This window comes from Narcine bancroftii, chromosome 12, assembly GCF_036971445.1.
Source record: "Narcine bancroftii isolate sNarBan1 chromosome 12, sNarBan1.hap1, whole genome shotgun sequence".
Lineage (NCBI taxonomy): Eukaryota > Metazoa > Chordata > Chondrichthyes > Torpediniformes > Narcinidae > Narcine > Narcine bancroftii.
The window spans coordinates 88545253-88560801 of NC_091480.1; the positions used below are offsets into that span (position 1 = coordinate 88545253).

Sequence of the window (15549 nt, forward strand, 5' to 3'; positions counted from 1 at the left end):
AGATTAACCAGGAACAGTTGCAATCCTGTCACATTCTTTCAGCTGCCTCTGAGTTTGAGATTGTAATAACACAGACGCCACTTCCACAGCTATTCCTGAAAATGTTGGCACATCTACAGTAAAGTCTCCAATAAACTGGCATGCTTAGATCTAAGGTAGTGTGGACTGGCACATTCTCCCTACTGCTGGATCTTATTATAACCTCAAGAACCAAAGAACATTTCTTAAATTTACAAACCCATCATACACGCGCACAGAATTAGAAGGGGGTTAATTTGGGTTAGTTAAGTATAGAGATAAGTTAAAGTTTGATTCTATTTTCATGTTTAAAGTTGATTAAAAACAACTTTTGTTTTAAAAACTACTTGTCTTGGTGAATGTCTAGTGCTGCTGAATTTTGGGGTCCTTTGGGCTCGTCACACAGCACTTTTCAAAGCTATGATCTCTGCCATCCAGGACTGGAGTGTGATATCACCAATGTGTATATGTACAGATGGTCGTGTAGGATGACTGTGATTGGCTGAGAGGACCTACTGGCAGGTCTTCAAGGATGGCTCCTAGCCAGACCAGGTCATCTGGACTGGTTGACCTACTTGTGATATGCTCCAGTCTTTGGTTCACAAAAGCCTTGGTTTGGATCAACAAGTCTTTGGTTCTTTCAACGTGCATCACATGGAGTAATGGGTATAGAGCTTCCCTGCCAAGCAACGCATCACCCTGATTGAAATGTATCACTTGTAATGGATCTGTATTCATTTTAATCCTTAGTTTAATGTTGAAACTATATGTTATCCAGATGTGGTTTTAATAAGTTAGTTTTGGTGGTCAAGGAAACAAACGCACATGATATTTTGCAGCTGGTCATTGGCTTCTGCATCGTCAAACACATTTGTATTTTAAACTCCATAATTCCACAAAAGCCAGTTTGAAAGGCGGAATGGCTGCTGACTGCTGTTGAAGCCAAGAGATTAAAGGATTTATGATGGTTCTTGAGATACTAAAAAGAATAGGTGTCATTTCAGAAGCACCTATATAAACGCACGGCCATTTTGCTCTCAAAATGTGAGCTGACATCACACATGCATAACTGGACTTGGGTGTTTTTAACACATCAGTGTGAAGAGACATTATGAACATCAAAGACAGAAATGATGTCACGTACCATGTGACATGAGAGATATGCCAAAATATATATTATTGAAATGAGAGACAAAGAGTTCAGTTGAAGCAAACCTGCCATTCTGTTACGATGCAGAACTGACCAGCAGCAATATTTCCTGCATAGGGGGGAAAAAAAACTGCCCATGTTATTCCTGGAAATCAGTAAGCCCACTTCTTTTGAAAGTAAAGACTGCAGTCTCATTGTGGAAGAAAACGGAAGAAGATAGAAAACTTGACCTCCTGGAAAGACAGGTCTTGCATTATCCTATTCGCAGTAGATAGAACGAAAGCAACTTTTAAATAAGTAAGAACATTTATCATTTGTGCCCAGAAAATGGTCACTCCTGTTTGAAGAATATCTCCGTGCAAAACAGCTCATCAAGTGAATCATGAGTTGAACGAGATTTGAAAATATAATATTTAAAAGTGCTTCATAATTCCTTCAGAACTGCATTGTAAAAAAGAATCCTAAAGTTGAGAAGAAATTTGAAATTGGACTTCCACACACACACACACACACACACACACACACACACACGATAAGTAGGAAATGTTATGTTATTAAATGGTTTAATAAAAATGATTATTTTGAATTTTCCATTGCTATTCCTTTGTTAGTACGAATAAGGGTTTATTAATTTGTAACAAACTGTGGCTCAATCAAAGCAAAGCCTTAGAACATCCCACCCAACAGCACAGTAGGAGGTCCTAGGTCCTACATCATAACCGCTGCTACAAATCGTAGGTAAATTCCTACCGCTATCTCAAGGACATTTAAGAATATGCCTTCAATGTTTGTCTTGTCAGCAACACATTCATTGCAAAATAATGAAAATATTTCAGAAAAAGCTGTCAGAATTTAAAAAAAAAAATGTTTGTTCTAGTGAAGTTTCACCCTGGACGACAGTTCTCATTCCATGACCGTCTCGGTAAAATGATATATAATTTCTAAACATGATGTTATAATTACTTATTGATCTAGTGGGAGGCAGAATAGATTAAAGAGTAGTGGTAGTTTGAATTCCATTTTAAGGAAATTTCTGAACTCTGATTCAGTCTTGCCTCAATGATACCATTCTCATCACTGAGCCAGAAGGTTATGGGTTCAACCACGTGGAGCAGTGAGACATGCATTGGTACTGATGACTTTGGGACCAGGGGTCCAGGAGTTGCAGTGGAGAGCAGGCTGGCTGCTGGGGGAGAGGGGGAATGGAAGTGGGGGACAGCTTAAACCTCAACTACTTGCTGTCTGAAACGGCACTTTTTTATGCAAGGTGGCACTGGAGCCTGCCAACTTTTTTCACTGCTTGTCGGTACCTGTGGCAGTAGTAAACAAGTCCAATTTAAATCTAATAATTGAATCTGAAACATTAATTCTGTTTCTCTTGTCTGAAGTGCAGCCTGATCTCCTGAGTCATGTCCATTTGCTGCTTTTATTTCATCATTTTGCACCGTCTGTGTTTGTGATTTTGGAAAGGATGGCACACAAAAGAAACAGCTCTTTTAGTCCGATTGAAACAAAACTATGCACTGGTAACTATTTTGGAGTGATCAGAAAATATCTCCCCATGATTCTCTGCTGAAGTGAGGCAGTGGGATTAGACGTAAAGTGGAAATATCTTAAGTTGACACCTTGATGAAAGGCTCAAGCCTGAAACATTGGTTAAGTATCTTTTTATTCACTCTATAAAGTACACCATTTGACCTACTGAATTTCTCCCACAATATACTTCACAGTGTCTACAGACTTTCGTGTTTAAATCTTGAGTGGACTTGTGTTCTTTCTTCTTCTTTGGCTTGGCTTCGCGGACGAAGATTTATGGAGGGGGTAAATGTCCACGTCAGCTGCAGGCTCGTTTGTGGCTGATAAGTCCGATCCCAACTATCTAGCAGGGTGCTTCAAAGTGCTACATTTTGCAGACATATTGATGATTATGGGATGTCATGCATTGAACACAAAACTAAAGTGCTCCTGGTTTTTGTTTTTCAGGTGTTCACCACTTACTCCAATGAAGACTACGACAGGCGCAATGACGACGTGGATCCCATGGCAGCTTCAGCGGAGTACGAGTTGGAAAAAAGAGTGGAAAGGCTGGATCTCTTTCCTGTGGAACTGGAAAAGGGTATTCATTATCAAACTCTGAGGAAATTGCAGACCTCGTGCTTAGATTGAAAATAATAAGTATTTAGATTGATCAAAATGCACTTTGATTTTGATACATGGTTATTATGCTGTGAGCAGAACATTATGCCATTGATCTGGCTGCCCACACTAGAAATATAACGATCAGCAAAAAGGTTTCAATATTGATCAGCAGAAGTAACTATTCATTCCATTCCTCAGCTTGACATCGAATTACTCATTGTGTTGTGATTTCACGGAAGTTTAGTTAAAAAGTTATTATCTCATTAAGACTTTTGACAGAAAATTGTAATGAATAAAAACTATTTTACATATTTTAATGCACCACAAGGATGTTGCAGACCAAATTCATTCCTCATGTTAAAGTCACTGGTAGAGTTTCTTCCGGTGCAACGCCTCCACTAAGTCTGTCTTCAACCACCTTCAGCTGGGCCATTACCACGGTATATTTGTGATTTGGATTGTATGTTCCCAGAGAGCATTAGCATTTGGAGGCAGGGAGGGAATGAGAAACCATGAGAATGAGCACGCAGATATGACACAAGTCCTTGGGTTTTGGAAGAAGTGTCTGAGTATAATGTTTCTAAAGTTCTTTGGTTCCAGACGTGGTGTGGGAGTGGAAGAAATTTGCTGATGTGGTAAAATTGGTTACAAAACAAGAAAGAGATATGCCCTGTAGCTGCAGACCATAAGTGTGGCAATACAGTGAGAATTTCTTTTTAAATGTAGACATGCAGCATGGTAACAGGCCCCTCTGGCCCATGAGCCCACTCAACCCAAATGCATCCAATTAACCTACAACCCCCATACGTTTTGAAGGGTGGGAGGAAACCCATGCAGATGCGAGGAGAACGTACAAACTCCTTAAAGACAGTGCTGGGTCGCTGGTACTGTCATAGCCTTGTGCTAACTGTGTGCTCTAAAATTTGTTGGAAAAAATATTGAGATCACCCTAAAACACCTTTTATAGAGATAGAAGTTCATTAAGGATGGTACAGTTTGTTCAGGGAGGTTTGTGCGTGACAGAGTGGAATGGGTCAGCTGGATATAGGCAGGAAAGAGAACAGGCAGGTTGAGGTATAATACATAAGAGCAGAGAGATCTCGCTGTATGAAACACAAGATAACCAAGTCTGTGGTACTGTGTAAAGTTCTGGTTAACATATTACTTGCAGAATATGATAGTATACAATATTTTGTAAAGTTACCAGGAATGGAGATTATAATTATATGGGGGAGGGTGGGGTCAGGGAAGCTGTCCAGCCCAAGGTGGATTTCTTTTGAACAAGGTGAATAAAATTGTGAAGAGCTGTGCAGAGAAGGAAGAATGAACTTGTTGTGTTACCTGGGAGGTCAGTGTCGGAACAGATATGGTAGAAATGCAACAAAGAAAACTGAGTAAAAGCATATAATTGCACAAGTGATGGGATTTACATCATGAAAGGATGGTGGAGGCAAAGAACTTCCCCACGTGTAACAAGTAGCTGAAATACCGTTACCAATAGGGCTGTGGACATAATGAATGGAAAGGCCTCAGAGGACCAAAAGTTCAACAAGCTTCTGAACCGCTCGGAAATATCCTGGAATTTCATTCCTGATCTTTTCTGACACGTTGGTTGTGTACTTTCAGTTTCAAAACTTGTCTATTTGACAGTGCTGTTAGACACCTCGTTTAGCCTTCTCCAAACACCTCGGTACCAGACTCTTGAAAGTTTGTCCTCCTGTGTCCCACTTTAAAAGTCTCTTTTGAAATGTAAGATGGGTTGTAAACTGAAACAAATCTCTTTCCTTCCTGTAGATGGTGACGGCCTGGGTATTAGCATCATCGGAATGGGAGCTGGAGCAGACATGGGATTGGAAAAGCTGGGAATATTTGTGAAGACAGTAACCGAAGAGGGAGCTGCTCACAGAGATGGCAGGTGTGGATTGGTGCCTGTAATTCGTGATCTAATTTCTGTCAAATCTGTGCACTTTAAAGTACAGCATAGATGCTAATGTTTGACAATCAGTCAGTCATGAGGACCAAATGTGACTCTTGATTTGGATATTTGAGTTGGAAAAGAATTAACATTTTTTAAAATATGTTTGAATGCAGTGAAAAATGTTCACAAATTCTTAGTGAAAGCTGAGATGTTTAGGTACCTACAAATTCATTTCTAAAATGACCTAGATTTAGAGGTAATATTGTGCTAGGATGATGGGTTTACTGGTGTAGATTAAGGTGGTGTGTTCTCCACGTGGATGGGGTAAAAGAGTGGTAGGGGGTGAAATAAAATGCTTTGTGCTTGAGTTCCCTAGTGCAGTTTTCTATTGTAAACTAGGTTATAAGCATAGGAACAGCACTCACACATTAAAACATGCTCAGCCATTGTAGAAATGAAGAGGAACTCAAGGTTGCAAGGTGGTTATCATAAAAAGGACGTTGTAGGAAAAGCAAAGTAGGTCATCATCAGAATGGATGAGTGTGGTTGGGATTGTGATCAGTCTGGTGTGAGCTATTGAGAGGTTCAAAAGAGACAATTTATCTTGTGAATGAGGCAGAGGATCATTGCTGGCAGAGATTAGGAAGGGATCAAAGTGAGTCCTTCCAGGACCGTTTGTGGCCTGAGACTGGTCCGGTCGGCCTCTTAGTGCAGCGTGAAGACTTGCTTCTTCAAGTGTCCAGTAATGTTCGCGGGCCGAACATTAAATTCTGTGGAAGTGGCAGAGCACATCTCAGGTGACTGGAGAAAAGTTTTAGGGAGATGTCAGAGGAGAGTGGTGGGTGCCTGGAATGCATTGCTCGGGGTGGTGGAGGAGGCTGACATAGTTGGGAGATTCAGAAGACTCTTGGGTATGCGAGAAAAAATGAAGAGTTATGGGTGTGTGGTAGGAAAGGTTTGTATTTGAATATTTTATTTAATACTCCATACATGCAGTAACTACAAATATTATAATATACAGATATCAAAAAGAGAACAAACTGATTATATACATGATGATCTTCAACCCACCCCAAAACCCCAACTTCCCACCCAAAAAGAAAAAGAAAAAAAAATACAAATTGAAAAATAAAAAAATGTATATTAAAAAAAAATGAAACAAAAGATCTTGGATTACAGAGAGGGATATCATGCAGTACAACTCATCAGTTCTAACACAAACATATAGAGGAGAATTCTGCAGGGCTTGAGTATACAGGTGCCAAATTTGCGGCACTATGGTGGCACTACAGCTCCCATAAGGCATCGAACCGGCTATGTGATGTCAGTGTGTGAGGACATGAGCGTCATTCGGGCTTTTAAATGGTTGCACGCATTTTGAGTCACTTAAAAAATGCCTTGTGTGGTTATTTCATCTTGTCCACTGTGATTCCAGTGGCTACAACAAAATATTTATTTCTTAGATTGTAAATTTTCCAAAGGAATACAACTTTGAATTTCAGTCTGCCACCTTGCCAATGTTAAAGATATATCCAATTTCCAAGTAATTTTCTCACAAATGCTAATGCTAATTTAACAAATGTCAATTGATAAATTGATTATTTCAATTTAAGAGTTGTACCTTCAATATTTCCAAATAAAAACAGATCAGGATTTTACGGAAAAACAGCTCCTGTGACCTGATTTAAAAAAAATTACTTATAGGCACCCAAAAAGGTCTCACATTTGGACAAGACCAAGGTTTAGGTTTACATGGATTAGCTCAACATCATGGGCCGAAGGGCCTGTGCAGGGCTGTAATGTTCTATTTCAGAAGATGCATCCTCATTCCTTTTAGCACACACAGAGCGGGCCAAAAATCTACCTGACAATATAGTTTCATGTTGTTTGTGGCCAGAATTTCGAAGTTCACATTTTAAACCAAGAAGGAAGTTTACTGATTGTACCTAACTATTAGGTTAATGTGTTTACTTCACTGTTGGTTATCTTTGAAAAGGACAGATTTTCCATTAAGATACATAAATTGTCAATTTTCCACCCACCTTTTCTTAAGTCAATTGAATTTAATGCCACAAATTTCTATGAATTTTAAATGTGGTTGCATTCTGTGATAAAGAGGCTACATCTTTTAGTAATCTGGCTGCATTCTTTCGTGACATTGCAACATGAAAAGGGATTGGAGGTAGGAGTTGTAGAGTCTTGTGCAAGAGAGGGTTCAGATTTATACCTTAAATATTTGGAGGAATAAGGAGGCGGTAGCTCACAATCTTTCTTTAATTTTGAAAAGCAGTTTTAAAGTAACTTTCTATGCGGACTTGCGATATGAGGTCCACAAAGTCAATGGCTCATGTCAAATCTGCTTTAATAGTATTTGCCATTTCTATACAAAATTTAAATTTCAGTAGTATTTTCTTTCCAAAAGTAGCTTTCAAATTTTTATCAGCTTGAAGTATATTTTAATGACGTTTCACTCTATCTTCAAGGGCAAACAGAAGCTGCCAATCTGGGGTGAATGATTGAGCTGTTCTTATACAATTTGCAATATTTCGTAAGATGTAGATATGCATTTAGTATAGACTGTGCATGCAATTAAGGTAAACACCTTTATGAATTATTTGTTGGCACAACAGTGTGATTGTCAACTGCAGTCACTCTGGTGAAAAGAAGTGTTGTGAAATAAACCTCATTCTCACCAACACTGTCCAAGTAAGCATTTACATTGAAAGGCATCAGCCTTGTATGTGGCTTCTGGATTTAATTTTAGGAGTTCAGGTATACCCCACATTCCGATAGTACCAGTTTTTGCTAACCGAAAGAAATCCGAAGAGGATGTTCACTTTTAAGAAAAAAGACAAAAAGCGAAACTAGCGTTCAGCAATTGTTTTGCATCGAGCCGTTATAGGGGCAGTGCGCACCCCGAACAGCAAGAGTGGCGCCTTCCCCGGGAATGACACTCAACATCAAGCTGCCTTAGCTTCGGACTGTCCCTGTGAGACTGCTTTTTCATGATTTATTTTGTGCATCCGTTTGATGAATCCAGTATGATTTGCTAGGTTATTTTTTGGGGTTTGGAAACGCTCAAAAAATTCCCCATATAAGTTAATGTTAATTGCTTCTTTGCTTTATGCCATTTTGGCTTACAAAAGTTTCCGTAGGAATGCTCTACTTTCGGATAGCGGGGTAAGCCTGTATTCCGTTCTCCTGGTTCCTATAACTTGGGGAGAAGAAAAATTAAAGTGCTTTCCCATGAGAGAAGATTATTAAATATCAAAATATTTTCTTTTGAATATCTTTTTGCAAAATTGATCAAGATTCTAATTGAATAGAAACATTAATCCATGAAAGGCACAGTGGTAAAGCACATTCTTCTAAGATGAGAGTGTAATTTAAATGTTGTCATATTTAAAAAAAACATGTTTATTGAAAATGGAGCTGAAAATCTACTGTCAGATGTTCAAAACTAAAGATAACGAATCTTTATACATAATAGAACTCAGGAAATCCTTGAACAGATTAGTGCTTGCCCAGAAAATTATCTTGCGGTATTAACGATATTTTTAGTAACACCTCTATGACATGGTTATTTTCTGGAGCTCTGTAATATGCGTTACTGAACTATCAGGCATACTGTAGTATCATTCATAAAGGGTATCTACCATTACAGACATCAAACCAGTGCAATTTAATGACACACTTCACGATGTATGATGACCTAGAAATTATACAGCATAATTATCAGCATGCTTTCTGTTCATTGTATGAGCAAATTAGAAGGTGGTGGAGGCCAGAAGAGACCAGTGGTTGTGGATTAGTCCTTTTGAGAGGGGTTGAAGGTTTGAAGATAAATATGTGTGCAGGGAAGATGAATCATACATACCTTGTGAATAATTTCCTGTCACAGCAGCGGAATTGGTTTTGAACTGAAGCAACAATTGAATGAAAGCTGTGGGCTCACCATGAAGGTTAAGGTTCCTTTTATTGTCACATAGTAATATCTGAAAATGTATTATAAATGATGGACTTCAACTTTTATCTGTTGTAAGTCACACAAAGAGTCACCATGCGATGTCCCTAACAGACAGAGAAGGAGAGTCCCTTCAGAGGCATTCTGAAGTCTGCGGATTCGCCACCAGCACTCCCGCAGCCTCTGCCACCTGTTCAAACCATTGGCACTAAAGCTGCAGGTCCAGAAAGCCTTCAGTGCACAAGGCCCTTTGGGTGCCTTCGGCCCCCCCTCTTGAATCCTGATTCCTATACCTGGTTTCCCATGACCCGGTCTCCAGCAGCCCACAGCATGTGACGGGGCTTCGACTGCAAGTTGCCAACAGCCTGTAGTGAGGCCTTCATCTGCTGAGTCCTTGCAGGTTGGCTACCGTGATCACCTTCCACTGTAGGGTCATCTCACATGCTTCTCCTCAATGGGGGGGCATTCTGTCTGTTTTTCATGCCCTGCATAATCTGCTGCCCTCCCACCCCACCCCCCAGAGTCTGCAACAGCACAGGTGCTGCCATCTTGGGCACAGAGCTCTTGGTTTCAGGAATTTTTAAAAAAACACCATTGGTTCCTTTAACAGGCTTTTTAAAATCTGTTGTCGTCTCCATCCCATAGGGGATGATGATGGTTCCTTTCAGTCAGTTTGTGGGGTTTGATATGAGGACACCTCACTCCTCAGAAAGGAACAGGATGTGCGTCAATGGATTTAGATGAGCAGGGGTTGCACAGGTCCAGACCCACCCTCTCGACATCCCCTCCCTGATCCAGCGGCATGGTGAGGTCCAAGGTGGCTGGGGGAAATTCTGTTGCAGTGAATGGCCAGACCAAGCTTTGATGTAAGGGATACCCTTTGTGCGTTTCACGGCATGTGTTTGCTCGATGGCCGTTGACTCTACGAGAGGTCTTGTTTTTCATCCTGCAGGATGTGTAGCTACCCTCCGCACCTGGTGGGGGAGCTGGTTTGGTTGCCAACCGTACAACAGGTAGTACTGGATTACATGGTACCAGTTACACTCAAAAGAATGACCCGATATTAAAGCCTATAAGGATCCATCAGATCAGGACCAGGCCGTAGGGCCGTACTGAGTAGTGCAGCGCCTCCACTCCCTGCTCTCCTAGGTCTGCACCGGTGGCAGCATTGCCGGTTTTTTTGAGCAAATTGTCAGAGTGACATAAAATGTCTCAAAAGTGGTCACTGTTGCATTTTACTTTGTTTGTAATGCATGGAAAGGAAGGGAGTTTCATGCTCCTATATCTTGGTGGCTGTGTCTAAATATGGCAGCCTGTAGCTTAGCCAGAGAGTTGATAATTAACTTCTGTTCGGGGCTCATTATTTTGTTATACGTGGAACATGGTAGAAACAAAATCATTGCATTTTCAACCTTATTGTCTGGAGACTACATCCATATTTTCTTTAATAAAGGCTGGTCCACTTTTAGCTGAAAGGAAATGGTTGAAAAATGTGATGTCGCATTTTATTACAGCAGTAAAACTATGATAAATTGCTTGTAATCTAGAAAGCTCATTAGTGTTCAGACCTTTCCAAATTCATCCAGGGCAGCAATCAATACAGCCAATACTCATCACACTGATTGGGTGTTTCCAAAGAGCCCAGGCCTTGACTACCAGCATTTCCCAAATGCAGTCACCATACTCCACCGAGGAAGTCATTACTTCCTAGTTAGGAATTGTCAAGCCCACCCTCATCACCCCCAGCACAACCCCCTCTCCCACCTGAAGCAAACTGCCCATAAGCAGTATTCAGAGAGCAGCAGCAGCGATCATCAAGGATCCCCACCACCCTGCACATGCTCTCTTCTCGCTGCTGCCATCAGGAAAGAGGTATCGGTCCCACAAGACTCGCACCACCAGGTTCAGGAGTAACTGCTCCCCCTCCACCATCAGACTCCTCAGTGACAAACTCAATCAGAGACTCATTTAAGGGCTCTTACAATGGACATTATTCATTACAGAATACAGCCATGCCTCAAATTGCACCCGATTGAATAATATCCAATCACAGATATGTCTGAGGGGTCACCACATAAGTGCTTAATAAAAATTTTTAAATTTACGCTGGAAATTTATGTTGTACAGTAAGACGAGGGGCCTAGGAGAGAGTCAACAGCCGGAGCTTTGGGAGCTCTGCTGTCAGTTGGCAGATGGGGCATTGGGACCTCCAGTTGGTGGGTGGCCAGGAGGAGGATCTGCGGTCAGGGCATCGGGTGCTTGGATAGGCGGGCGGCAAGGAGCTAGGAGAGGGTCTGGGGCCAGTACTTTGGGATATCGAGGATCTGTGGTCGGGGCGCTGGGATCTCAGATGGGTGGACAGTGAAGGTGAGCGGGCAGGGCATCGGGAGCGTGGACGGGTGTATTTCACCTTCAATCGATTTGCGTCTCCACATCCAGTACGTAACCAGGATGGGTGGCTGTAATTTTTGTATTCCACACTTTGTTTGCACTTCCTCCTTGTTTTTCTTTTCTCTCTTTTGTATGTGTATCTTTTTATACTACCGAAATTCTGCCTGGTCCACAGGTAAAAAACCGAATCTCAGGGTTGTCGTCCATCTACTCTGTCTGAATCTGAACATTCAACTTTTGGACTGAAAATTCTATCAAGTCACCTGTCAGGGTGAATATTCCTTTCATCTGCTGCTGTGAGTGAGCCACTCTGTCCTGATCAATGAAGCAGGGCTAGATATAGGTCACTCTAGGTTTAGCTGCACTGAGAAGCAAAACGGAATGGACCAGCATGTTAACCCTGACTCTTTGTGCTTTACAACCGTGATTGTGAACATTGTTCTGTAAAGTGACTGAAGTGTTGACTAAATGTCTCCTTGGTAATTATTATCTAGTACTTGCCCTGAAGCTTTAATCAAGCAGTTAACTACATTAACTTGTCAGTCAAAGAAGGCATAATGGCATGAGGCCAGTGTATTTATTTACTGAGATTTTGCTGAGATAAAATATTTTATTTCTTCAAAAGCAAGGAATGATTTTAAATCATCTTGGGCTCAGTGGAGTGGTAAAATTGGTAGTGCTGCAGGTCCACATCTCCAGGAACCCCAGGACTAGCCTGACCTCAGGCGCTGTCTGTGTGGAGTTTCCATGCTCATGCTTGCTCTCCGCCCCCCAACCCCCCCCCCCCCATCTCTCTCTCTCTCTGTTTTCCTCCAAGAGCTCCGATGGCCTGTCACAGCCTGTTGATTACTTTATCCTTCCTCTGGGCTTGGTGGGTGGTAGGAGAATCAAGGAGGAGTTGATGGGCAAGTGAGAGAAAATAGGTTACAGTGAAATATATGGGGGAATGAGAATGATGGGTATGTTCTGCAAACCAGCATAGACTCAATGGGCAGAATGGCTTCCTTCTGCGATATTTTGTCCTATAACCTACCTTGCAACAATATGCATTCTTAATTTTTCTGCATTGGTATGCCAAACAACACAAGTAAAAGTCTTCCTTCCCATTAAGCAGTCAGGTGTAGCTATGAACATCCAACATTTTGGCTTTTGATTAAAGTGGGTGATCAGGCCAATGTACGAAATCCTACAGAAACATTGACATTCCTGAAACTCTACACGGTGCTTTACACTCATAACAAAAGGACCTGTAAATAATAAATAGTGGGCTGTTATATTTCAAGAAGAACAATGGGATGAAGTTTAGGTTTTCAGCAAGCATTGTATGATACACAGAAACTATACTTCAGTCCGTCACCTTTAATCACTGTCTCATCCCCTTTCTCGACTGTCATTTTTTGTTAAAGGTAGGCCAAGAGGTGCTTTAAGTGTACCTGACTTCCTAGAGCATTTCAAGGCTGTCCTGTTGGGTCACTTGCTTCTTGAAAGGGATAACTGCAGCCTGCCATTGAGTAACTATTGGTAACCTGCTGGGGTTCAAGTGATCAATGCTGAACAACTGCTATTATTGGCTGTGAATTATTCGTTGCACTCAGTCCAAGGATGTCAGTGTTGTTTTGGTCTGGTGGTATCATTAAGATGTTCTTCCCACATGTCTCTTTAGCTATATAATCTCTCAAATGCCACTACTACTGTTCCATCATTTGGGGATCAATCTGAATCACGTTATGTGTCAAACACATCAATGGGTCTGCCATGTTAGGCGCGTGGATTCTTGTGAGTGTGTGGATTATGCAGCAAATGTGGTTTGCTCTCTTGGGTGCCTTGAACATAACAAAACAAAGCATTGATCCTTCCCTTGCTTGGGCTTATGACCTTCGTAGTCTATACTCACCTCAAAATCACTCTCTTGAATGGAAACTGTTAGAATCTGAAGTCAAAATCTCTGATCTTTTCCATGTAATTCTTTTTTTAAAATCTATAGAAAGCGAGAGAGATTTATAGAAACATTAGCACAGAGTACATTTACCAGATTATCAGCTCTTATTTTCAGTAGAAATATTTTTTATGCGATAACATAAATTAATCTCTCATTTTTAAAGAACACGTAGTAGAATTCCACCTGTGCAGTGAGAATATTAATACAGCATCTTTCTAAGATGACCATTCAAAGTAGGGTGTAATAATTATTTGAAATTCTACTTTTTATTAAAGTTGCTGATTGAAGGATGCAAACATTTGTTGATTTCTGGATGACTCCAAATTCTTTGACACTGCAGATATACAACAAGGTTATATAGTTTACTTGTATCCAGCCAGCACTCAATGTCCTCCTTTACTAATAGCCTGAATTTGCATGAGATTGTCCGATCTCGGAGGCTAAGCAGGCACAGGTCTGGTCGGTACTTGGAGGGGAGACTGCCTAGGAACACCAGGTGCTGTTGGTTTCTCTGAGGGGCGCTGGACCAAGTGGCAACTCTCTTGGTAGACAAAAGTCAAAGAATTTAATTTATGTTACATTCTAACTGTAGTATTGCTTGACAATAATGGTTCCTTTACTATTATGTAGGATCCAAGTGAATGACCTCATTGTGGAAGTAGATGGAATCAGTCTGGTTGGAGTGACTCAGAGCTTTGCCGCCTCTGTCCTCAGGAACACAAAAGGAACAGTCAGGTAACATTGCAGATATTTGTACAAAAGGTACTGGAACAGTGGAATTGTGGAACTAGGTCACCTGGAAATTGCTGGGGTTTTCCAACAGTAACTTCAACAATTTCCAATGATCTTTATCATGTGGAGCTAAATGTTAATGTTATCTAGTATTTTGCCACAAGTTTGAAGTTTAGTGTTACCTTATGTATAAGTTAGAAGGATGTAGGCTTTATATTACTGTTAACAATGTTTGGAATGCAATGTAGTTATGGTTAATTTGCTAAGCACATAATTCTCTCTCAAGCATTTTTATTGTCAGCTCACTTCCAAAACACAAATAACGTCGACTTCCATGTTGTCTTGATGTCCCAATACTGAGCCTGATATGAAGTCTCATTGGACTGACCTGACCATCGAGTACTTACTGTTTCTTCAACTGATAAATGCTTTTTTAAAATTTAGACATACAACACAGAAACAGGCCCTTCTGGGCCATGGGCCTGTGTGCCTAAATATCCCAATGAACCTCAGACCCAGGTATGTTTTGAATGGTGGGAGGAAACCGAGGCACATATAGGGAGAACATACAAACTCCTTACAGACACCACCGGATTCAAACCCAAGTCGTCGGCCCTGTAATAGTATTGCACTAACCGCTACAAAGTTTTCTCTGTGAACACTCGAATCTTTTTCTGCTCATCCAGAGTCATCCTATTCTTCCTTCTCACCCATCACTCATTTTGACAAATGGTCCATCCCAGCCTTTTTTTTAATGTCCAACATTAACCTTGACAGCTCGTGATACAGAGGAAGCTTAATGTGCGTTGCCACCTTCAACTAATTTGCTCTAATCAGCATATTAAAGCAGTTGAACTTGGACCAGAAGCTAAGACTCAAAAGTTGTATTGATGGGAACATGTAAAAACACAACGCTGGAGAAACTCCACAGGTGAAACAGTGTACTTTATATAATAAAGGCAAAGAGGCATACCCAACATTTCAGGCTTGAGCCCTTCATCAAGGTATGGAAAAATGTCAGCAGGCATCCGAACAAAATAGTAAGGGTGGGGGCGGGCATGGTCCCAAAAGCAGGAAGTAACCTGCCTGTCATGTATCTTTATATTTGCTGAATAAAGTACACTGTTTGACCTGCTGAGTTTCTCCAGGATTGTGTTTTTACTTCAACCGCGGTGGTACATGTTTTATTCTTGATGTTCGATTCTTCTACACAAAGAGTACTGCAAGTTAATTCACTGTTTTCTTGGTTAAATTTTGTGGGACATATTGAGTCAGTGATATTTCAAAATAGAGAAATG

The 15549-nt window shown here is 40.9% G+C and overlaps 1 protein-coding gene across 4 annotated transcripts in view; it reads left to right on the top strand.

Moving 5' to 3' along the window:
* LOC138746469 (neurabin-2-like) overlaps positions 1-15549 on the top strand; it is a 177601-nt gene that overhangs the window by 106156 nt on the left and 55896 nt on the right. For all 4 annotated transcript variants that reach the window (XR_011346979.1, XM_069904658.1, XM_069904659.1 and 1 more), the window contains exons 3-5: positions 3152-3284; positions 5102-5222; positions 14150-14254. Coding sequence is in view for 3 of the 4 variants with exons in the window: in XM_069904658.1 (XP_069760759.1) it covers positions 3152-3284; positions 5102-5222; positions 14150-14254 (359 nt within the window). In the remaining variant the exon portion in view is untranslated. The remainder of the gene's footprint in view (positions 1-3151; positions 3285-5101; positions 5223-14149; positions 14255-15549) is intronic.